The sequence below is a fragment of the Cetorhinus maximus genome, chromosome 6 (genome assembly GCF_964194155.1).
Source record: "Cetorhinus maximus chromosome 6, sCetMax3.hap1.1, whole genome shotgun sequence".
Lineage (NCBI taxonomy): Eukaryota > Metazoa > Chordata > Chondrichthyes > Lamniformes > Cetorhinidae > Cetorhinus > Cetorhinus maximus.
The window spans coordinates 140,425,215-140,448,939 of NC_135884.1; the positions used below are offsets into that span (position 1 = coordinate 140,425,215).

The following is a 23,725-nucleotide window of genomic DNA, read 5'->3' on the forward strand; positions in this document are numbered from 1 at the left end:
CTAGCTCCTTTGAACAATTTACAGTTAAAAATGCATGAAGCTGCCCTTTAAAGAATGGGCTGAGACACATATAGAGACACCTCAGATCCTTGGCATGTCTGTTATAAAACTTGCTTGTTCACAGTTTGCTTTTTTGGTTGTTACAAAGCTTAAAAGCGGAATGGCTTTCAGTTTTCGGCACTTATTTGGCAGCTTCGGAACATAACAGTTGTCAGTAAAGGTATGGTGTGATGTGGTCAACACTTTATCGTAAACCGCGCAGTTTGCTACTATCCTGGTGAGCTAATCTGCAATAAGTAGGGCATGGACTTGATCGCAGATTTAACAGAAACCTGCACGGTTATAGTCAGAAAATTCTGCACACATCAGACAGAAGGCCAATAACAAACCAGCATGCATTAGACCAAAACAAAATCCACCACGCCACTTCAACGTAAGGCAAAAAAAAAACAAACACTGATTTATTGTGGGTTTTTTTTTCAGATAAATACAGAAATTAAGATCAACTGAACTCAGAAAGGAAACGATCTTAAAGGAATCCACTATAGATTGAAGGAGTGCAAACGCACTGGGGCCTAGGTCAGCGATACAGAACTGTCATGTTTTTTTCTAAAAAGAGAGATTTCGAGTTTTAGAAAAATACTATGCATCCAATAAATTAGTTCTTTGGTTTTAAACGGAGCAAATATATCGATGATATGAACGTAATAAAAAAAATTACACTGTACAAGGCACATGGCTATAAAACTGAGGTTGAATAACAGTTACGCTTTGGCATTTTACAATGGCTGGGGAAACATTAAAAAAAAACAGCATCCAGTGAACTGAACTTTAAAATATATTAAATGGCTCTGTAACGCAGCCTCCATAGAAAAATCGTACAATTTACATCAAATATAAAGTCGCATCAACACGGGACAAAATGTCAGGAGGAAAAAAAAAATCCTTAAGTTGTTGAAAAATGGAACGTGATTGTATTAAACAAATACTGCATAAACAGAACATACAAGGTATCACTAGAATGTTGGTCCATTAAACAGTTTAGACCCTACATTTGGCAGTTGCCATTTTGCTGAACTTTAATTATTCAAGTAGGTTTCCCTTAATTTAAGAATGTTAAACAAATTCTGTGTTTTTAAGTTTTCAAACTCCTTATGCACACTTTCTAACTACAACTCGTCACATGCTTGGCCATTCGACGCAGTTTGGAAGGTCTCAGTCAACATTTTATGTGCAGTCTTAAATTGTTTTTACAGTTTTGTTTTCATCTCCCAATATACATTTTTTTTTAAAAAAAAAGATAGATAGGTCGGTTTCTAAATCAATACTTATTGCAGTCGTAGGCGTATGGACCTGAATGACGGTATACTGACGGTGTTGATCGGTAAGGAATTTGACAGCTTGTGTTCCCGCTCACCTGATGGTCACTGAGGGCTGAGCTCTCAATGCCGAGCCGGTGGGAGTTAAACATCTCCCGGACATTGGGGAAAGTCTGTTGCTGGCTGCCGAACGCGTGGCCCGAGAGGTGATTGAGATCTGCCCCCTGGTTCAGGTACCAGGAAGCGGCTTGGCCTGCGCCCCCAGTCTGCTGATGGTGGCTGGAAGTTAGGACACCTTCCGGTCCTGTGCTCAGGTTCATTGCGTTCAGTGAGGAGCTAGTGCTGACAGCGTGGTCTGAGATAGCATCCTCCAGCGTGGTGGGCACTAGCATATGGTTATTCCTGTCCCCCGCGTACAGACTCATGGTTCTCATGCTGCAATGGTAACTTCCACTGGAGTCCATGTTATGGTTACACGATGGGCTGTAGATAGATTGTTGCGTTTGAGGGTAATTCACTGGCAATGAGGAGCCCATACCAGTCCTGCTGGAGGGCACAGCCACTGGGCTAAGATCTCCTTGAGGAGAGGTCCTTAGTGTCATGATATTTTCCACGCTAAAGCCGGAAAGACTGTTATTTGCAGGATGGGGCTCCGGAATGGAATTCTCTGTAGACACTGACGGCGTGGAAGCGACGCTCCTGGGGCTGCCTTGGATCAGGGGACTATTCTCCGGGCTCTCTAAGCTTTCCACTTTGGTGATGACAGGCATGCCGGGGGACATGGCTTCGTTCTTCACCACCACTTTTTTCTCCGCTCCGTCCTTGCAGGTGTCGGTCTGGGAGGCCACGTTCTGGCCTCCCTTCGGCTCTTTCTGCTGACGGTCCCGTTCTTCCTTGTCCCTCATCGCGTCCTTCTTCTTAAACCTCCTCCTCCTCCGCAAGAAGCTGCCGTTCTCAAACATGTTGTAGGAGTCCGGATCCAGCGTCCAGTAGCTGCCCTTTCCCGGCTTTTTATCATCCCGAGGCACCTTAACAAAACACTCGTTCAGAGACAAGTTGTGGCGGATGCTGTTCTGCCAACCCTGTTTGTTTTCACGGTAAAATGGAAAACGGTCCATGATAAACTGATAGATCCCATTGAGAGTGATTTTCTTATCAGGCGCGTTCTGAATTGCCATAGTTATCAGGGCGATGTAACTGTAAGGAGGCTTGACCAGATCTTTGGGAGCCGGCTGTTGGTGATGATGGTAAGGTCCGTACGATCTCGCCATACCTGTAGTGTACTGATCATGTCCCGAATACACGCTCATCGGGGTGGGCATGCTGCCATAACTGCCGGCGGCTCGATAGTAATTTTGGTCGCTGAGATAAGGCACGACTCCCAGAGCATTGGGGTCTGACACGGGGTAACGCGCCTGCATCGTCGGAGTGTAATTTTTTTTTTTGGGTTCCGACACAGAACGCTGCTTGCAACTGGTATTTGGAAATAATCTTTATTGGTTGAAGGCGTGGATCCAATTTTTAGTCCTTGATTAAGAGCGCGCCCGGAGATAGTCCTAAAGCTTTGGGGAAGTTTCAAAAACTTTCAGGCGAGCGAGTCTTTTACGGCAGGCATGCTCCGCCCCTTCTCCAAACTTTCAGCCAATCGGAGTAGGATTTGGGGGGCGTTTATACATGTCCACGCACGTAGGTGGCGTAATGTAAAGTGAAACAGGTTTGACTAATATAGAGGGGGGTGGGGGGAACAATATTGTGTATTGTAAATAGTGTATATATTGCACAGAGTGGATTCTTGTGCAGGTACATGAATCTTATTCTGAAGGTAGTTTAAATCACTAAGATTTTTGGTTCGTGTTATTTATTGCGTTGTCTTTACCTACGTAGCTCGCACGTGAAATTGGCTCTTTCGAACGAAAATATCGCAGAACACACTCATTTCGCATTTGCAATTGTAATTTTTTAAAAAAAAACAATTTCATTCATTTCAGATTTCAAGCGCTGTTTGCCCGTCACTCGATAAATGGCAGGGGGGCGGCGGATTAAATCCATGGCAAATTTAACGGTTTTATTAGGAATTAATCCAGTTCAGTCCATTAACGAATGACCTCCTCTGACAAGGTGCCGATTGTGAAATTCCTCCTCACGTAGCGAAGCAAAAAAAGGGTTTATTGTCCTGCTTTCAGTTTATTGTTACGCAAGTTAGTCTGAGAAATCCCAAATGGAATATGCAAATGAGAAAACTATTCCAGAACAAGAATTTTGAAGGAAAAAAAGGTTTCTTGTGTAAACTCTGGTCAAGTATCTTGTAACCTCAGCGGCGTGTAGTAAGTTACCCCAAAATGGGTAATAATCAAGGAATGTATGAAAGGTTTACCTTATAAAGGCATGAAAATTATATTTCCAATGTGTTTAAGATCAAATCAATGACACGAGCAACTATTTACTCAAACGATACATTTTACATTTAATTATGAATGTCGTAGAAATCAGGCGTTTAAAGTGTGGATTGAATTGTATTGAAATCACCAGACTCTTTGTTGAACACAATATACATTTTTTTTTCCCCTTCTGGTCCATTGTGCGTGGATTTCGATTACATTTTCCGTTGAAAGATTCGTGAAGTTGGGCTATAATTGAGGTTCCCACTTTTTCCCCCCCATTCATAATTAAACCAAGAAAAATGGGGGTGGGGGGAGGTGGTGAAATAATCACCAGGATTTATCAATCCTACAATTGAAGGGCTGTTTTATTTTCATGTATCTGGTGCTCATTTTCTTTATGGTCAGTCTCTTTGCTTTAGCTCACAATTTTTAACCGGCATGAATCAGACTGTCCATTTGTGGGTGATAATGATACCGATTATTGACTAACGTCCTGTGCACCCCCACCCCCCTCCCGAAGTCTGGCGGACTTTGATAACAGTTTTCTTTTTCCATTTTGCCCAGTTATTTTTATTGCTGTTATCTGCAGGCCCCCCTTCTTCTCCCCCTCCTCTCATCCCGAACGCACAGTCACTGGGAACAATTTTTTAGGATTGTTTTCCGCTGCGTTTTTTTTTTAGTGAAGCCCCCATCAAACACCAAAGACATTAAGTCAAAAGAAAGGAGCTGTGGAGAAGCCAGTGAAGTGACTATCGAATGAAGTCAGTCAGGGGACTAGAGACCATGCCGTTGCCATTAGGCAGAAGAAGCCAGCACGTTGATTCTGGATTAATTGCTCTTTAGCCAATAATCGGGATAATACTAAACGTGCAAAGGCAGTGGGCCAACTAGGGGAAGCAGCAAGTGCTCTTCGGGGCATCAGTTTGTACATCTGGTTGCTGGCTGAGTGAAGAACCGGCATTAGGATTAGGTTGCATAGGGTCGGCCGCACTCCATCCGCCTGTGCCGCTTCCATCAGGCTTGTCAAGCCTTGCTCCGGATGGCAAATTTTGCTAAAATTGTGTTAAAACCCTCCGCGAGAAAGTGCCTGTGCAATTGCAGCCAAGTGGGCCAACGATTGATTGAAACCAAAGATTGCTTAAAATCAGGCATAGGTCGTGGAAATAACAGGAGAACCGTGGGAGATGGGAATGATGTGGATTCACCTTTATTCTGGGAGAGGGGGTGGGGGGGGGTTATATAGCTCGACAGACAGATACGCTTAAAGCAGTGTAAACATTTGTTTTAGAATACATCCAGACGAGGTATCATCATCCCACGAACCAAATCGTGGACATTGGCCATACATAACCAGGACAGCTCAGCATACAAATGGGATTCATTTTTTTAAATCCAGTACATGGATGTGAATGTGAGTTTTATTGTTGTCAGGCAATGTGATATTTGCCTGATCGCCTCTCTTGTTTGAATAAGGTTTCAGCGGTAAATCGCTTACCTCACTTCACAATCCCAGCCATCACATCCCAGTCCTAGACGGTCTCTCTCTCTCTCTCTCTCATTTTTTTGGACTGTCACAGCAGTCTGTTAAAATTGACACATTGAAATCAACGAACAAATATTGTGTCTCTGCGTTTTATTGTGTCTGTGCTGACCCTAGTGTCAATACCAACTGAAAGCACCATGGTTCAGTGGCAAACACAACTTGCTGCAAAAGTCAGAGCAAGGAGAAGGTCTTCAGTAGCATGAGGTACTACGTGCGGATAAGGTCGGATTTTCCCTTGACTTGGACCCTGACCGTCTCTATGGTGCACCTCTTCCCTCTGCCAAGCTAATAATAGCTGAAAATACAAATTTCACCCCCCCCCCCACCTCAGAAAGGTTCTTCCCTCACTTAACACATGAGTGTTGCTGGATATTTATAGATAAAGTCATTTTCCCACTGCGGCTTTAAGTTATAAAAATCCTTATTTGAAAATGGGTTCACGTACCTATAAAAGTGACGAAGAGAACGGGAAGATTTTACTGGCAAACTTTTAATGTCCTGCACGAGGATTCCGTGTTTTCAATGGATGCACTTTTTTTTTAAAAAAAAAGTCTACACTTATCGTGAAAAAGGGGAACGTTTATAAACTAAAACTTGAGATTAATTCAATGGCAATAACGGTTGTGGATCAGTCTAATGTTATTAGGGCGTTTGAGCTGATTTCCAACAATGCGTTATCTCATGAGTTTGGCACCGAACTAAGCCTTCCATCTCACGCTGTGCGAGTCCACGCATTTACTTGAGCATTAGGACTAACGTTAGTCGCGCCACCCGTGCAAAGGGGGCGAAAGTTATAACCGAGAACCGAGACTGGTTACGCGCACTTGTTTGAAGCGGACCCTTCATTCTCTATTTATTGCTGCCCTCTAGTGACGGTATTCATTCCTGCAGGGTTCCTGTTCTGAAATTTGAAAAATCTGATTTAGATCCTTTCTTTTACCTGAGTGGATCATCCCAAATAGAATTACTTTTCTTCCTGCTTTGCGTACAGTTTTCGTTACTTATTCTCGAAGTTTTAGTTTCGTTCCAACCGTCCCAGAATCGGGACTTGACAAAAACCCATCCTTCTGGCTCGTTAGTTACGAGTAACTAACTACTAAGATCAGAAATTGGAAGAATGAATGGGAGTGAGGGTTATAAAATTAGCCTCGTTAAAAAATGTTAATTTACCCAGATAGTGCAAAGGTCCACCCGAAAACCTGATGAACTGGGGAGGTAACGTACAGATTGTTGCGAGAGAATTTTATGGACATTGGTCACAGGGATAAATTAGAATTCACCCATCATTGATCTCTTTAGCGAATAAAGAGGATGTTTTTTTAAAAAAAAACATATATATAAATTATAATAAAAACGTGGACTGGACATCTAATTGGCTTGGTTTCGATGTGAATGTCATTTCCGACTTCTGAACAAGATCGGGGCTGGTGCCTTGATACTTCAAAGAAGTGATTTCTCTGCAGGCTCTCTCCAATTGCTTGGGATTCGTTGCCAACATCCTCTCTGCGTTCGATTCCGAGTCTTAAAACGTGAGCGATGCCCAACAGAAATGTCAACTGGTTTATAAAATATTAGACGAAAAATACGCAAGCGCCTTTCCGCTGCTCCACTCGTTATTATCAATGCCTTAAATAATAATTTATGTTGTCTCTCCTACCCACCCCCCCTTTGGATCTTTGCAGATCCAAAAGTTGTCTTCTTTCAGAATCGAAATGCTAAACACTTGCGTTGCATTTTAAGGGTCGGTTTGCTTAAAGGCTTAACTTGGGTCCCTTCTGGCACTGAATTGCATGAGCTGCATGAGTACAGATGAGCTGCGGATATAACACTCAGTTTAACGATGCGAACTCCGAAGAAGCGTTTGGGTTAAGGGGAAGGCACGGAGCGACTACATTCAGTCTCTCGCAGTTAGATTTCTTGCAGTTTCAATCCTCTTTCACACATCTCCGTCCCTCTAGTTTTCTGGGCGCCGGCGAAAAGAGCCTATTTTCACTTGTAAGTTAAGTGGCTCCACCAAAAAAACATAAATACAGACGATGGCAGGTCCTGGAGTTCTTATTTTGAGGTCGCGCAGAGATTCTGTGTACGGTACATACACAGCATAGGAGAGTTAAAATCGTGGTGTTTGTTTTAGTTTGAATGCCGTGAAAGGGGGAAAGAGTATTTCTAAGGTTAAGTGTCACTTGTCCTAATTTCCTTCAATATTTCGTTCCTGACAATGTCGTGACAATCTCAAGATGAACAAACTCAATATAAAAGAACCTGCGGAAACGCAAAAAAAAAGAAATGTTCTGTCACAGAACCTAAATACAATTTTATGTAAGCAGAATGAATAAATGACGCACTTTGTGAGCGGAATGATAGCAAAAAATAATCACACTTTCCCTCTCCAGCTAGTTTCGCATCGCCGCAAGACCGTTTAGGACCGCGACTGCACCCCAAGGCAGCAACGTTAGGACCAAGTGAACAGAAAATGAGGGAGAAAAAAAATAAAGACACTCCATAAGAATAGACTGAAATCCCTGCAAAACGCCGCTTTGAAATGTTATTGCGTTCTATAATAGAATTTAACACAGAAGAACCAAACGAAGTAACCTTCGCAGGATCAATGTCAGTGTCCGGAGTGTTCCTTGCCTCTTAGAAATTTTAACACTTCAGCTCTCCTCTCGGAGAATCGAAGCTTTTCTTATCGGCTGGAATAATTAAACCAGGGCTTGTTTGTGCCCTTATCGCAGTTCAAAGCTCCCCAATTCCGTGTTTGTTATTAAGACATAATTTAACGTGTATGTGCGCAGTTTCATATTTTCCTAATAAGCTCGTCAACATTTTTTTTTTGCCCTCGAAAGGAAATGGGAACATTAATCTTCGGATTACACAATAATAATCCCTAATTGCAGAATCCATTGTAAAGAGAATTTATGGCTCCACAGCAGGAAGAAGAGGGAAGATTTACTGCACTGGGGTGAAAAGGATTTTTGAAATAGCCTAACCATTAATAAGAAAAGGATGGAGCTACTGATTAGGAGATAGTGATTCAGGGACAAGACTAACTCTGCAGGATGTTTCCCACTTGCTCAAAGTCTCCTTTCACCTTTAGCCATGTAGTCATCACTTTGTGCATTTTCCTTTCCACTAATTTGAGGCGGGGCGATACTTGTGATTGGGAATTCGATTGTGACATTTTATTGTTCTTGACTCCCAATTCTAGAACAGCTCTTTAAAACAACAGGCTTGAGGGGGGGTTTTTCAATAGCTTGTGAAAAATACTCAGAAAGATGTGACTAATTTTCAATAGCTCCAAAGATTACAAGGCATTTACTGTGGCGATCCTACGTGACTGTTCTTCTCCTGCTAGGATTCATGCTAGACAAGTTAATGAGACCACGTTTCTCTCCTTGAGATAACACCCCCACATTACAACAGTGACTAGACTTCAAAAGTGCATCATTGGCTGTAAAGCACTTTGGGACACAATGTTTTTCTCAAAGGCGCCATTCAAATGCAAGTCTGTCCTGTTTTTATTCCTCGCCCGACGACATAAAACAGTGTTTGCATTTCAAGCAGCAATGTGTCGGTTGCAGAGCGTGTCGGAATATTCCAATGATACAAGGTGCTATACAAATGCAAGTTCTCTCGTTATGAATCAAGCAGGTACAAATTACAAACATTCTTTTAACCATCAAACTTCGAGCCATTCAATCAATGTCTCTCAAATAAATCACATTGACATATGACATTGATTTTATACAAGCAGATTGTACATAATATGCACCGCTCTAAAACTCTTACCCCTTTCCCTAGTGTATTTCTGCATAAGTATGTAAATAATGATTGGTAAAAACAAAGGCCAGAAGCTGAGGTTAAAATCTTTTCATTTTTTATTTGAGTAAGTATAATATTGATGTCGATTGAACAAAACAATGCAGGTTCACCAAAAAAGAGTTTGCATTTATAGGATTGTTTTAATGATCCCATGACAGCTGATTCAGTGATTTTAAAGTGTAGTCATTGCTGTAATTTAATGGGGCAGCCAGTTCGCAAACAACAAGGTCCCACAAACAGCAATGTGGTAATGACCAGATCACCTGTTTATTTAGTGATGTTGGTTGAGATATGAATAATATCACCAGGTAGTATACCAATGATGCAAAAGCTGTTTTTGTAGTATAAAGGTTAATGGAAATTGGCAGACAATTGAAGCTTCTCAAATTTTGGTAATAAAATGCAACCACATACTAGGTCCAGAAATGAAGATGGACAGAATGCAAGTAACAAAATAAACATTTGTTTGGTTTTTTTTTTGCAATTTTATTGAACAAAAAAAATAGATAAACACCCCAATAAATTTCTGAAAACCAGGAAATCAAATAACTGAAGTGCAGCTATTGAAGAGCCCAATATGGTATGGAAAAATTTGTAACACTATTTTAACTCATAAAGTATTTGACCTCACTGAACTTGTTACTATGATTTGATGACTGTTGTAAAATAAAATCCAATTTGTCAAAATGAAATGCTATTTTTTTGAAATACTTGCTATTTGTTAAATGGACATTCCAACCCTAATGTGGGTCGACGTGACATTAACATCATGTAACCAATTATGAAATTGGGTTGTGAAATGCAATATATTTTCATTAAGTCCCCTATGATAGGATTTTTTTGAATTTTATAGGCGATGAACTAAAATAATGTGTTGAATTTATGTGTTTGACTTGTTGAGTTTCAGTTGCAAGATGCAGGAAGACACAATTAAGAGAATGATTAGATATTTTATGCTCTAACTACATTTATATAAAGCAGGCTGAATTCTGCTGCTTCAACACTGAAATTCATTTTCCTCCAGCATAGGACTTTGCACTTTCCTTAATGCTTAATAAGAAGGAAAACCATAGCATAAAGAAGGAATTTTACAGGGTTGGGCATACGTATAAGCAAATGCAATCGGCTTTCATGATACTTTGCTAAGGCTTTTGCAGTTACTAAGATAAGTCGTGATATTTTGGGTTATATTTGCATGATATTTTTCAAGCCTCTATCCGACCGCCTTCCTCTGATACAAACACTAATAAGTGTTTTTTAGGTTTTTTCTCAGCTTGACTCCAAGGCTTCAGTTTGTCAGTTTCCATTCAGTGATGTCAGCAATTTCCATGGAAAAGGGTGCAGCTGTCAGCAAAGTGCTTGGAACATAAGTATTTTCCTCTTGTTGCAGTTTCCAATTATAATACAGTGTATATTTTCTAACAATTATTTACTTTGTTGAATAGCCTCTTTAAGGATTATGATTGTTGCAAAACATATCTAAACTTCAACAAACAAGCAATTAGAAAAGAAACAGCTGATTCCAGTCAGCCCAGGCTGTCATGTCTTCTTACACAGGCTGCTGTCCATATCTGTGCCATTAGATTGTGCGGAGATTTCTTGACTAATTCTATAGTGCAGATTGTCAATATTTAGCACTGGCGTAACTATAGATTGACCAAAGTTGACAAGCATTGAAAATATCTCAGTGTATCTCAGAATTTTCATGTTTTATTTTAATTCAAGGGACTTGGGAGAGATTTAGTAACAATTAAGATGCCTAATACTTCAGAAAAATAGCCTCTCATTTAAAACAAAAGGGACACAGAAAATCCTCAGGGTAGTGTCCTAGGCCCAACTATCTTCGGCTGCTTTATCAGAAGTGGGGATGTTCGTTGATGATTGCACAATGTTTGGCACCATTCGCGACTCCTCAGATACTGAAGCAGTCCATGTCCAACTGCAGCAAGACCTGGCCTATATCCAGGCTTGGTCTGACAAGTGGCAAGTAACATTCGCGCCACACAAGTATTAGGCAATGACCATCTTCAACAAGAGAGAATCCAACCATCATCCCTTGATGTTCAATGGCATCACCATCACTGAATTCCCCCACTATCAACATCCTGAGGGTTACCATTGACCAGAAACCGAACTGGACTAGCCATTTAAATACTGTGGCTACAAGAGCAGGTAAGAGGCTGGGAATCGTGCGATTCCTCCTGACTCCCAAAAGCCTGTCCACCATCTACAAGGCACAAGTCAGGAGTTTGATGGAATACGCCCTTGCTTGGATTAGCGCAGCTCCCACAACACTCAAGAAGCTCAACACCATCCAGCACAAAGCAGCCTGCATGATTGGCACCCAATCCACAAACTTTCACTCCCTCCACCACCGATGACAGTGGCAGCAGTGTGTACCATCTACAAGATGCACTGCAGAAACTCACCATGGCTCCTTCCAAACCCACGAACACTGCCATCTAGAAGGACAAGGGCAGCAGATAGATGGGAACACCACTGCCTGGAGGTTCCCCTCCAAGCCACTCACCATCCTGACTTGGAAATATATTGCCGTTCCTTCACTGTCGCTGGGTCAAAATCCTGGAACTCCCTCCCTAACAACACTGTGGGTGTATCTACAACACATGGACTGCAGTGGTTCAAGAAGGCAGCTCAACACCACCTTCTCAAGGGCAATTAGGGATGGGCAATAAATGCTGGCCAAACCAGCAAAGCCCACATCCCATAAATGAATTAAAAAATCCTGCTGTCTATACTCCAGAGATAGAGTTCTTCTGATTCTTTTGCAGAGTACCTTTTGGTGTGAACAGTTCAAAAATGTTGTAGAATAATTTGGGCATCGGTTCTCAATCCAGAAAAGCCTAGACCGCTAAGCAAAGCAGATGTCTTAAATCAATTTAAATTTATCCACAGTGTGCACTATAACTTCAACCCAATAAAAATTCGCATTTTAAAAATACTCAAGTAATTTCTTGGACTACCTGGGCACTTTTAAAACTTGGAATGTATTTTTTAATGTACATTAGGAGAAAGCAGATGTTCCCAAAATATTCTCCTAACATGAAAAATTAGGAGTGGACCTTTGTTCATGTGTCAAATGGTACATGCTCTGTAGAGCTCCGTTGTCACAGGTCTTCATTGTTGAGCAGACTTGGGTTAGAATGCATTATATCAAGGGTTTACCAATTGCACATTGGAACCAGATGATACAAGTCTCAGGTTGTTAGCTACAGTAAAGTCGCATCAACTTTTCTCATTTTGGCATGGACTTCAGTCAGAAGATAAGGATCAGAAGTGATTTAGAAATCACATTCAAATGTTAGTAATAAATCATATACTTTATAGCACAGACAATTTTATTGTCTCTTCAAAATACTTTTGTGGAAACAGGCACAAGGGAGGAATCTATAGCATCAAACATTAGCATAATGTTTTTCATATTTTTGCATTATTCGCAGAAAACATCTTACCAATCATTTCATATCCAAAAACTGAAGGGATTTCATTATTAATGCAGATACAGCAACACAATAGCATTTTCACTTGAAGATTTGTTTGCATTACATCTATGCCATTATCCGATTAAATGTGTGATTGTATGCTTACAGGTCTTTGCACCAGATTGCTGAATATTTGAATATTTTCTCCAATATAAATAGATCTATGGATCAGAGAGGGAATCACTTAATGCAGCAAGCTGCAAATGGCGATTTAATTGATTTTCCATTCTGATTTCAAGAATCTTCATCCTGCAATTGTGATGTCAGAGAAAAACCATAGTCCTCTATCTACATATTGTACCTTCCACTTTTCCTTTACACCAGAAGGATAGGATAATTTAACTCGGAGATATCTCCATCAAACTGAATAAGTGTATTTCTTCCTCAGTTGATTTTCCTTAACTGCTCCAGACTGTTTGATTCAGACTAACAGACTTAAGCTGTACAAAAATAGAATACTGCAGTTGTTGGAAATCTGAAATAAAAACAGAAAACGCCGGAAAGATTCAGCAAGTCTGGCAGCCTCTTGGGGCAAAGAAATGGAGTTATTGCTTTCATCAGAACTGCAAACTTAGCCTGCAGTCTCGTGAAGGGCGTAATCAGAAGGCTTTGGCCAGGATTTGGATTTGAGTCCAGGTTGTTGAAAATCTAATACTCCAACATTATAATGATTGGATTAGCTTTAGCAATCTGAATTTAAGACTATGGTCATTCTAACCAAGGCACTTATCAATACCATCAGACCTCATTATTACAATCTACACTCTATCCGCTTCCACAGAAGACATGCTCATTTTCATTGTCGCCTTTCCATTTATGTATTATTTCACACAGCCACACTATCTAAGCTTTTTGTAGCTGGGACCTATTCTATCAAATACAGAAAATTCTTATTTTCATGTCCAATTAACTATAATTGAGAACCAATATATTAAATCTAAAAAGATGTCCAAAAACTGCTAAAGAATGAAAAAGCACATTTGCAAGAGGAACTGGGTATAATTTGAGTTAATATAGCTATCCTTTTATCTTTTTCATTTGGGTTTCAAACCAGTTATCTCTTCGCTTTGAGGCTTGCTAATAAGAGCTAAATTGAGCCAAAAGTTCATAATCTGAAGCACAAAACTGATCACAAATTGATAGTCTCCCCCGGGTCTTGAGAAACAATGGCCACAAGAAGTGAACCTCTGGTGGAATAAGCTGTTTGAGTTTAGAATTTACCTCTTTGTTGAGCTAAAGTAGAGGAAGCTTTACCATACACTTAATCTGGGCTGTTCCTGTCATTGTGGGTGCAATTGGAGCACAAATGCCATTTACTGATAACAATTTTTCACATCTTAATTAATTTAAGGCAAAAAAAATAGCACAATAGGCTTTTGCTGCACCATTTTCCTGATTTTAAAGCAAAAGTAAAAATCAATTTTTTCAACCATGCCTTGAATGCACTTTTACCATAATATTTTATAATAATATTAGATAAATCTGAATAGAAGAGTGACATTAGGCAGCCCAGTCAGAGTGGGAATGGGGCAGGACATAAGAAATTTTGACGATCACTTACAATGAGTTGAGACTCAGACTTATTCTTTTGTGCACTATGTGGAAATTATTTCACTGAAGTTTTGATTTCGCTTCTGATTAAAGGATTTGAATATTATTTCGCCTGACCAGACTAAAAGTCCAATGATCAGATGCAACATCTGAATTTTTTTCCCACAAATTTACGTAGCACGTAGTATTATCAATCACTGAACGCATTTAAATTAGTTCATCGTGCAATAATGTTCACGGGCTCAATTTTTCCAGCCTGTGATGGTGGGATTGGAAGTGGGGGAGCCAGGAAAATAGGGGAGAACTGTGTTGAGATAGGTCCCCAACACATTCCTGTCGCTGGGGACCTTTCCCAGGGGCAGGCTGGGAATTGAATTGGCTGCTCCACGGAGACAGCCAGGCAATTATACTTGTTAAAGCCCAAAGGAAGGGTGATTTTTTGGCCTCACTGGCATTTTGCCATGGGCAGATTGGTCCCTCCTGCTATGTATGAAGGCTGCCAGCTCAATGGAGGTGGCGGCTGGTGGTCTTCAGAGCTAGAGGCTCCATGCCCCACTGACAGGGCCATGAGCATGAAAGGCCACAATCGCAGCAGAGCCCAGTCCAACAGAAGGGTTTCCCCTCCACCCGAATGGGCCAGCTGGCTTTGATTTTGTTTCTTTCTGCCCCTCCACGTTGAGATGCCCTCACAGTCTCCAACCTGCCTCAGCAGTGCCCACTTCTCGAAGTGGGGCTGCCAAAGCTCCAGAGCTGCCGGCCTTCTGATTGGGCCCGCAGTATTGAGGACCCACTTGCCACCACCACAGAGGTGGCCAATTAAGAAGCCGGTTCCCGAAAGATTGCTGTGCCAGCCTTGCTGCCATTTGGCCCAGAAGTCAGGGTCCTGAAGCCCACAACAAAATCCAGGCCCATTTCACAGAGACACGCACATCACAGAGTGTCGTGCTTATCTCACATTAACAAGTTGTTTACTTACATTTAAAAATAGTTTTGTAGCGGTTATTTTATTATTTTAATTTTTTTTGCTTCATCTAACATAAGCTCAATTATGTCACAATGCCTGTAAGTCATTGTGAGTTATCCGCTATCGCACTTGCCTGTTTAGAATACCAGATTGTTTTTTTAATTGAATGTAAGTTCCTTCCAGAGTGAAATGTTGCATCACCGTATGTCTTCTCCAGTCATTTCCATCCTTGGAACCATTCATCCATCAAACCAGGAGAAATGTAACTTTGCCAGGCCCCCATGAATATTTTATCCTGTGCGCTGTGGCTCTGGCTATCAGCATTTCCTCTGCTGCTGTAGGGAATTCACATAATCACAGATTGCATCATATTGAAATTTCATTTGATTAAGTACCAAGGTTCAGTATTATTATAAATTCATGGGATCATGCATCGATAGCAGTTTTCTGTTGGTTATTTATGCATGCGTGAATGTGCGTGCCATAGATGTGAGTGAATTATGAAGCTCCTCTTATAAGTTAACTTAGGAACATAGGATTAGAGGACGTAGGAGCAGGAGTAGGCCATTCAGCCCTTCGAGCCTGCTTCGCCATCCAATATGATCATGGCTGATCTGGCTCAGCTCTACTTTGCTGTCTGCCCTCCATAATCCTCGACTCCCTTGTCTATCAAAAATCTGTCTGACTCTGCTTTAAATAAGTTCAATGATCCAGCCTCCACGGCTTTCTGGGGAAGAGCATTCCACATACTAACAAACCTTTGAGAGAAAAAAATTCCCCTCATTTCCGTCTTAAATGGTAGACCTCTTATTCTTAAACTGTGTTCCCTGATTTTAGTCTCTCCTACAAGTGGAAACATCCTCCCAGTATCTACCCCGTCAAGTCCCCTCAAGCTCTTATATGTTTCAATAAGATCACCTCCCATTCTTCTAAACTCCAATGGGTATAGGCCCAACCTGATCAATCTTTCATCATAGGTTAAGCCATTCATCCCAGGAATGAGTTGAGTAAACCTTAAATAAAAGTTAATTAAAGTTAAAAAAAAAGTTAAATTAATAAAAGAAAGAACTTGCATTTATATAGTGCCTTTCATGACCTCCATACATCCCAAAGTGCTTTATAGCCAATAAAGTGCCTTTGAACTCTAGTCATTGCTGTAAAGTAATAAACTACCATTGTAATAATCTATCTCTCAATGTCAGCTTTGGCTCAGTGGTTGCACTTTCATCTCTGAGCCACAGTCAAGAGACCTGAGCTTATAATCTACATATGCATTTAAGTGCTAAATTGATGGAGTCAGAAGTGCCACCTTTTCGATCAGGTGTTAAACCATAGCATGAACTATTCTTTCACTTAGACAATATAGAGCCCATGGCCGTGTGGAAGAAGAGCAGAGGAGTTCTTATGATATCCTGGCCAATATTGACCTCTCAACAAACATCATCAAAACAGATTATCTGGTCATCATGGCACTGCCGTTTGTGGGATCTTGCTGTGTGCAAATTGAATGTTTCCCCTTATAATAGTGAGAATACTTCAAGAAAGTACTTCATTGGTGCTGAAGCACTTTGGCACTGTACGGATACTTGTTCTTTATTTCTGGTTGTGCATTTAGGTCAGAGCAGGAAAAACATGGTCAAAAACATCTTAAATCGCAGCTTTTAATGTAATTAATTTTGAATACATTAATATATAATTTGACGTTTTACGGAATGACAAGTCTGCATTATCTGCGATGCCATTGTGATCTATCTATTTCAGGAGGTGTATATATATATATATATGGAGGGAAAGTTGTGTGGTGGGCGTATTTGTGTGAGGTCTTAACAAGCCTGACGCAAAGCACACATATTTTTGTGTAAAGCAGAAATGGTGTGTGTATATGTTTTAATTCTGTTTAAGTAGCAAAAACAAAAACTGAAAATGACAGAGGTGCATAAAAAAATACATTGAAATTTCATGGGGGTGGATTTTCCGGGGGTAGGGGGGTGGGGGAATCCTGTCCCTTATTTTACAGGACTGTCGTATATCTGACTCCACTGTCTCCTTTCCCAAGCTGCATGGTGCCAGGACGGTGTTTGTCCCATAGATCGGACCTCTAAATTACAGTGAACAGCACACGCTCACTCCCTGTCCATGTGCTTTGACAGCTCTGGAACCAACCACACCGTACCACCTCCCCCCACAACCCCCCACCCTCCTTCCCCGCTACCTTCTTTCACACAGCCCTGGTGACCCCCCCCCACCGCTGCCCCACTCTGCACCCCACCACACCCCACTACCCGCTCGTACAGACCCCCATGGCAGGCCGTCCCTTAATTTTCTCTGAGAAAGCTGGTCACCTTACCCCGCCCCACCCCAACCCCCAACCACAAAGTTCATGGTCAGCCCACCCACCCAAAGTCCAGCTGCCTGCAGCGATATTATGCTGGGGCAGAGTTAATTGAGTCAGAGTGGGGCTTCTGCCCTCGTCTGGGAGGAAGTTCTGCCTCAGAGAACTGATTGTACAATTAAGTACAATCCGATTGGCTGGCAGCTCTATGGCCCCAGCAGTGCCAAGATGGAGTAGTGGACACTGCTGGGACTACAGGCAATCCCTGAAGAAGATTTATGGTAAATCCAGGGATTTGGCAGACCCCAATGGTGGGAGGGGGGAGGGATGATGGTGAGGGGGATGGGGTGGCCGTGTTTTAGAGGCTGGGGAGAAGTCTTAAAGGGCTTAGAGCGGGGGTGGGCTACGATCTTGGGGTTGGTGGCTGCCTACAATGGGCACGGGCTCCCCCCCTTACAAAGGTGGCACCCCCTTCCTATCTGACAGCAGCCTGTGCAGTGAAAGCTGCCAGGCTGCCTGCCTTGCTGCTGCCTTCCCCTGCTGCACATATTATAGCAGCAGGGATGGAATGAGGCCCTTAAGTGGCCAGTAATTACCACTTAAGGGCCTTAGTCGGCCCAAGGGTGGGCCGGCTGCCTAAAGCCTTACCCGACCACCATAATATGGGAGACAGGACAGGGGTGGGTGGGAAGGTGGTGGGAAGACCACCTGTTCTATTTCACATGGCCCCCCGACCTTCAAAAATGCCAGTGGTGGCGGAGGGGGGGAGGGCGTGAAGTTCAGTTCACGGAATTGCTTATTTTAATTTAAGTAAAGTGCTCAGTTGAAGATAAATTATCATTTCACATAACAAATTAACACAGTGAGCATAACGGGGAAGGATACACTGTATATTGAAAAACATTCAAAGTTAGTTTATTTACTTCTTTTGAAAAGAAAATCTCTTGAGAGGAATTGGGTAGCACAGCAAGTTAGCATAACTGTTCTTTCACCTGGGTTTGAATCCAGCCCAAATTAATGGAATGAAAGACTCTTCTCTGTAAAAGATATAAGAGGCCTCAGTGCAATGAGTGTGAACAGTCCCAATCCATTTCTTAGCCCAAAATCCTAAACACAAAACTAACCGCAAATTGGCAATCTCACTTAGGCCATGAGGACAGCTGGTATCGGAAATGGAAAGTATGTGCTTGTATAGCAAGGGGAGCGACTCTGAGGTTAGGATTTAGTACCTTATTGGAATGGAGTACAAGGAGATCTGCCATGCGCCTAATCTCTGCCACATCTGTTGTGATTCCCTGGTAGTGATCAATCTTACCTTTGTGGATACTTCTGCCGTACATTTTCCCTTATTGCAAAAGCCAAACAATCGAGTAAACCCAGAAACACGTACAGAATTCAACATAATAAATATTTGTGCATTTTCTATCGGTAAAATAATTCAGTAAATTTTGTGCTTAGTTGTTTTGGTAGTGCAAGAGGAGCAAAGTGATAATGTGCCCTAATTTTTTTTTTATATATCTCATTCCCACCGTTTCATTTCTTGGCTCATGTGTTAATTTGTGAATTTGCTGTTCAAGACTGAAGTGTGATCCTGATCAGTGAAAAAAAAAAGTTTGACAACTGGCAGTATTTTCCATGGAGTATTAATATTACATTGGGATCCAATCAGGAGAGTAAAGAAGTCAGCATTTGTACAAATCCCACATTATCTGCTTGTATTTTATTCAAAATGGACTCTGGTTTCCCAAAGGAAACTATTAATGTCAGCTACATTGAAATTTGTTTTACTGTGAGAATGAAAGCATTCAGTGTATATTATTATGCAGTGTATATTATTCCAATTGCCCATTCCCCGCTCTTACATGTATACTGTAAATGGTCAATAATTTTGAACAATTTTACAACATACTCAAACTTATTGTAATTGGAATTACTTCCATATTGCTTTAGAGCCTTCAGAAGTTACATTAAAAATACATATTCATACAATTAATCAGGGAGATGTGTCATCTGTTGAAATGGTCCATTTCTAATATAGACTCAACAGTTAATCTTCCATGACTATGTTGTGATCAGAAATCTCAGGAGTGATTTTACATCTGCCAACTCCAACTAGGGCAAGGGAGGGGGGGAGCAAACAAGCCATGTTGAAGACATCTGAGTCAGACAGACAAAGAGCCATAGAGGTCAGGTAACCTCTGACCTTCCACTGCTTATGACAATTGAATTTAACCCACTAAATTCTTACCTCTTTCCATATGCCCAAAACAAGTGAGTAAAAAGTTATTTCAATTTTATTTCATAATATATTCCCTTCAAAGTCTTCAGATTCATAGGCCAGGATTTTACGGCCCCGTCACGATGTGTCTCCCCCCAGCAGATGCGGTGAGCCATTTAAATCTCCATTCAGAGTCATAGTATGACATAGCAAGGAGGCCACCCGGCTCATCCTGACAGTGCACGCCCTTTCAAAGAAATATTGGATTAGTCCCACTCACCTGCTTTTTTCCCACAGCCCTGCAAGTTTCTCCCCTTCAATTATTTATCCAATTCCCTTCTACAAGTTACCACCGAATCTGCTTCCAACATCCTTTGATAATGAGGCACAATATTGCAAACGGGGTCTAACTTTCTTGCTTCTATGCATCCAGTTATAAAGGCAAGGGTCCAGTATGCTTTTTTAACAGTCTTCTCAGCTTGTCCTGTCACTCTCAAAGATTTGTGTACACACATCTCTGGGTCTCCTTGCTCTTGCATCACCTTTAAACTTTTACCAATTAATTCATATTGGCCTGGATCATCCACAGAGCAGCAGCATCCCTCGGAAAGCTCCACTGTAGCATCGGGAGAACTCAGAACATGCCCTTATTTATGGCCCTAGCTGCTGTATGGTGAGTTTAAACATCCAGTGTGAATGTCAGTGAATGGGTCAGTGGATGAATGAGTGAATGGATAGGGTGCTAGGGTAGTTGGTGGGTGAGGTAAGTGGGTGTGTATGTAGGGTAGGTAAGGTAAGTGGGTAGATTGGCAGGTGGGTGAGTTGGTTAGGTGGATAGGATGGCAGGTGTGTAGGTTGGCAGGTCTGTGAGGTGGAAACTAGTTAGGGTGGTAGGTGGGTAGGGTTGCCAGTGGTTGAGGTGGTAGATGTGTAGGGTGACAGGTGGGTTGGGTGGCTGTGGGTGAGGTGGCAGATGGGTGAGATGATAGGTGAGTAAGATTGTAGGTGGGTAGGGTGGCAGGTGGCTGAGATGGCAGGTAGGTGAGGTGGTAGATGCATAGGGTGGTAAGTTGGTGAGATGGCAGTTGGGTCAGAGGGTAGTCAGGTCCAGACAGGAGAGGTAGTCAGGTCAGGGTCTAGTCAGGTTGGGTCTGGGAGGGGTAGTCAGGTGGTGGTGGGGAGTCAGTTGGTCGGAGCAGTCAGGTTGGGTTGGGTACGGTGTTATTCATGGGGGAGGGGGATAGTTGAGGGGGGTCAGGGAGGTTAGTCAGGGGTGTTGGGGGTAATTGGGGGTCAGGTGTAGTCGGTGAGTCAGGGGGTTAGTTGGGGATAGAGGGTGTTAGTTGGGGGGGTGCGGTCAGTGTGAGTGATTGGGGTTTCAGTTCTGTAGTTACTCAGGAGTTAGACTAGGATTTTTCTGTCTAACATTTCCTGGGTAAATATTCAGTTACGTCGCACAGAATTGTACAAAGCCTCTGACTGTAACTCAGAGTCGGAGACATTTGCGGAGTGCCCCAAGGAGTAGGGGAATTTCCCACCAAAAGTTCAAACTTCCCGAGCAGTTCCCACAGAGGTCAGCGTGTCGGAACTTCTGTGCGTCTTGGGTCATGTGTCTGGTGTCCAACGACCCGGAGACCAGAAGATCTCGGCCAATGTCTTTCCTCATTCTTCCTTCCAAAATACATCGCTTCACATTTCTCTTTTTTATATTTCATCCGTTAAGTGTTTGGCCATTTCACCAGTCTGTCTATCAGTCTGTCTGTAGACTTACTAACCATCTCATCGTTCAGAGTTTTGTGTTTACATCTGTAAACTTTGTGAAATTGTGTTACATAATCCCAATAATCAGAAGCACTGACTCACATCCCAATAATCAGTTCAAAAAATTTTGATAAATATCTTCAAAAAGGATACCAAGGAATCATGAATTTGAATAGCTGTCTGCTGATTCAGTCGGAGCTGCCAATCAAATGCCTATTTGAATAACTCACACAGAATGCTTCTATTTGAATTCAGTGGCTTGGCTCCTCCACAAACACTTGTTTTGCAGATGAACTGACAAACGATTGAAACAAAATATAACAAGATGCGCTGGAAAATTCTTCTGTGGTTGAAGCTGTGTTTTTCTTTTATCCCTTTTGTACCATGGCAGAATTGCTTTTTAACACCAAACAGTCCCACTAGCTTCTAATAACACATTTACATGGCCCAAGAAAAACAGGTTCCTGATAGGGCCACAGATTTCAAATACAGATCATTGAAAACTCCATTGGGTTTTAATGCCTGAACAACATAGTGCTTATAAACAAAAGGGAGAACTTAGGGGCTTGAGACAATTATGATATGCCATCTGGATATATTCCCTAATGATTCATTGTATTTCCTGGGTTTCTCCTCTCTCATACCTCCAGCACAATGTTTGACATGGGCTATCACTCTGAAGACTGGGAGATCGTTGATCTATGTTCGGTGGCCGGGTTGATGGCATTTGTCGTGATTTCTCACTCAACGGAGTGGGCCGCGTGAAGGCTGCCATCTTCTATTCCACCACGATGTAGCGACCCTCCATGAAGCTCAGTGAATCGAGGGAAAAAAACGCCTCCCTATCCATCAGGACCTCACCAATGTCCCTCGTCTGCGCTTGATGTCACATAAGCCCTTTTGGACCCGGGCACACAACCTCAGGCAGTGCAATTTCAACCCTGAAGAAGCCTGGGGGAAAATGAATGGTCCTCACAAGAAGTCATGAATGAACACCTTGTGAAATACATGATACAGAAGGTCCCTGATTTCGACCTCCCATGAAGCTCACGGGCATCCCTAAACTGCAACTGTACAAATCATGGCAGATGCACAAATGGAAAATTAAAAACTCTCCTGTGTGTGACTGTGGTCACCCAGAACAGACCATGGAACACATCGACTCAATGCCTGAGTCATGAATACAATGGAGGTATTATAGTGATACACACCACCACTCCTGATGCAATATCCTGGCTTGACCACCTTGATGTAAGATTATAGTTGTTGCTTTATACCCAGTCATACAAAAGAAGAAGAAGTACAATGCTTTTGCTTAATAGCACATGCAAGCGGTTCCCCACAGTCAGTTTTGACCAGTAACCACTTTCCTCATCCCCTTCATAGCTACGGAGCTAACGGGTAACCTTTTCTGACATTTCTGTGAACATACATCCAACTTTTAATATTTTAATCCACTGAACAAATCTCTGTTAAAAGCTCAGACTTGTTCAAGGACCCAAAATAAAAAGCTCCATTCAATCCAATCAAATGTTGGTTCAGCATCCTGAAGGACCACCAGTGCTGAGCAATAAATCTTCACAATTTAAGATCAAGTACCTTATGGATGTTATTAAAGGCATCTTGGTCTTATGTAAAATGCGCTTGGCTCCAGTGTACATATTTTGAAATGATTTTCTGTCATTCTGATGCCAACGTCTTGGCTAAAATCTTGCAACCTACCCAGAATTGGCTTGAGATTCATGTAGGCTACAAGAGCTTTTTTATACATTTAATTTTTTAAAGTCAGTATTGATGCAAGGTTTGACTACATGGCGGTAGGGTGAATTTCAATTCGAAAGGAATAATTTAAAGCATCTACTGAAAAATGAGATGGATCAATAGTGAAAAACTCTGCAGAGAACCCATTCAAGCAGAAAATCTGCTATCAAGCAAATATTAAATAACATTTCCCAATTCTAAGAGTGCATCATTCTCTAACTTAATATTTTCCAACGAAACAGGAAAGAGTTACAGTAATGCTAATAAACTCCTGTATCTTATGAGTTAACAGCTTCTCCTCAGAAAGGCACAATTATTGACTATCAATGACAAGCAAACCCATAGTTGTTAGATCTCTAACGCATCCAACTATGTTCAATTCATTCCAATTGTGGAGCTTTCCTGATCCAAGCACAGCATAAAAACACATAGGGCGGAAATTTATGGCGGCGAGATTTTAGGGTCCTGCCAAAGTCAATGGATTTTTGAACAGCTTGCCATATTTTATGGCCTCCCCCACCACGACGGGGCCATAAAATTCCACCCATAATCCTTTTTCAAGCATGAAGT

At 41.8% G+C, this 23,725-nt stretch overlaps 1 protein-coding gene and 1 long non-coding RNA gene across 2 annotated transcripts; one reads left to right on the forward strand and one right to left on the reverse strand.

Annotated features, from left to right (window-relative positions):
- Positions 1–434: 434 nt before the first annotated feature.
- LOC144682199 (forkhead box protein C2-like) lies at positions 435–2,998 on the reverse strand. Its single transcript, XM_078544593.1, has one exon. It carries the CDS (start codon positions 2,738–2,740, stop codon positions 1,322–1,324), a length of 1,419 nt encoding a protein of 472 aa, XP_078400719.1. The 5' UTR covers positions 2,741–2,998; the 3' UTR covers positions 435–1,321.
- Positions 2,999–8,772: 5,774 nt separating this feature from the next.
- On the forward strand, positions 8,773–9,757 carry LOC144681397 (uncharacterized). Its single transcript, XR_013576779.1, has 2 exons — positions 8,773–8,894; positions 9,572–9,757. It is a non-coding gene; the product is annotated as an uncharacterized LOC144681397 (long non-coding RNA).
- The last annotated feature ends 13,968 nt before the right edge of the window (positions 9,758–23,725 follow it).

Coding starts and splice junctions, on each gene's coding strand:
- LOC144682199 (XM_078544593.1), bottom strand. CDS start 2,740: ATGCAGGCGCGTTACCCCGTGTCAGACCCCAATGCTCTGGGAGTCGTG.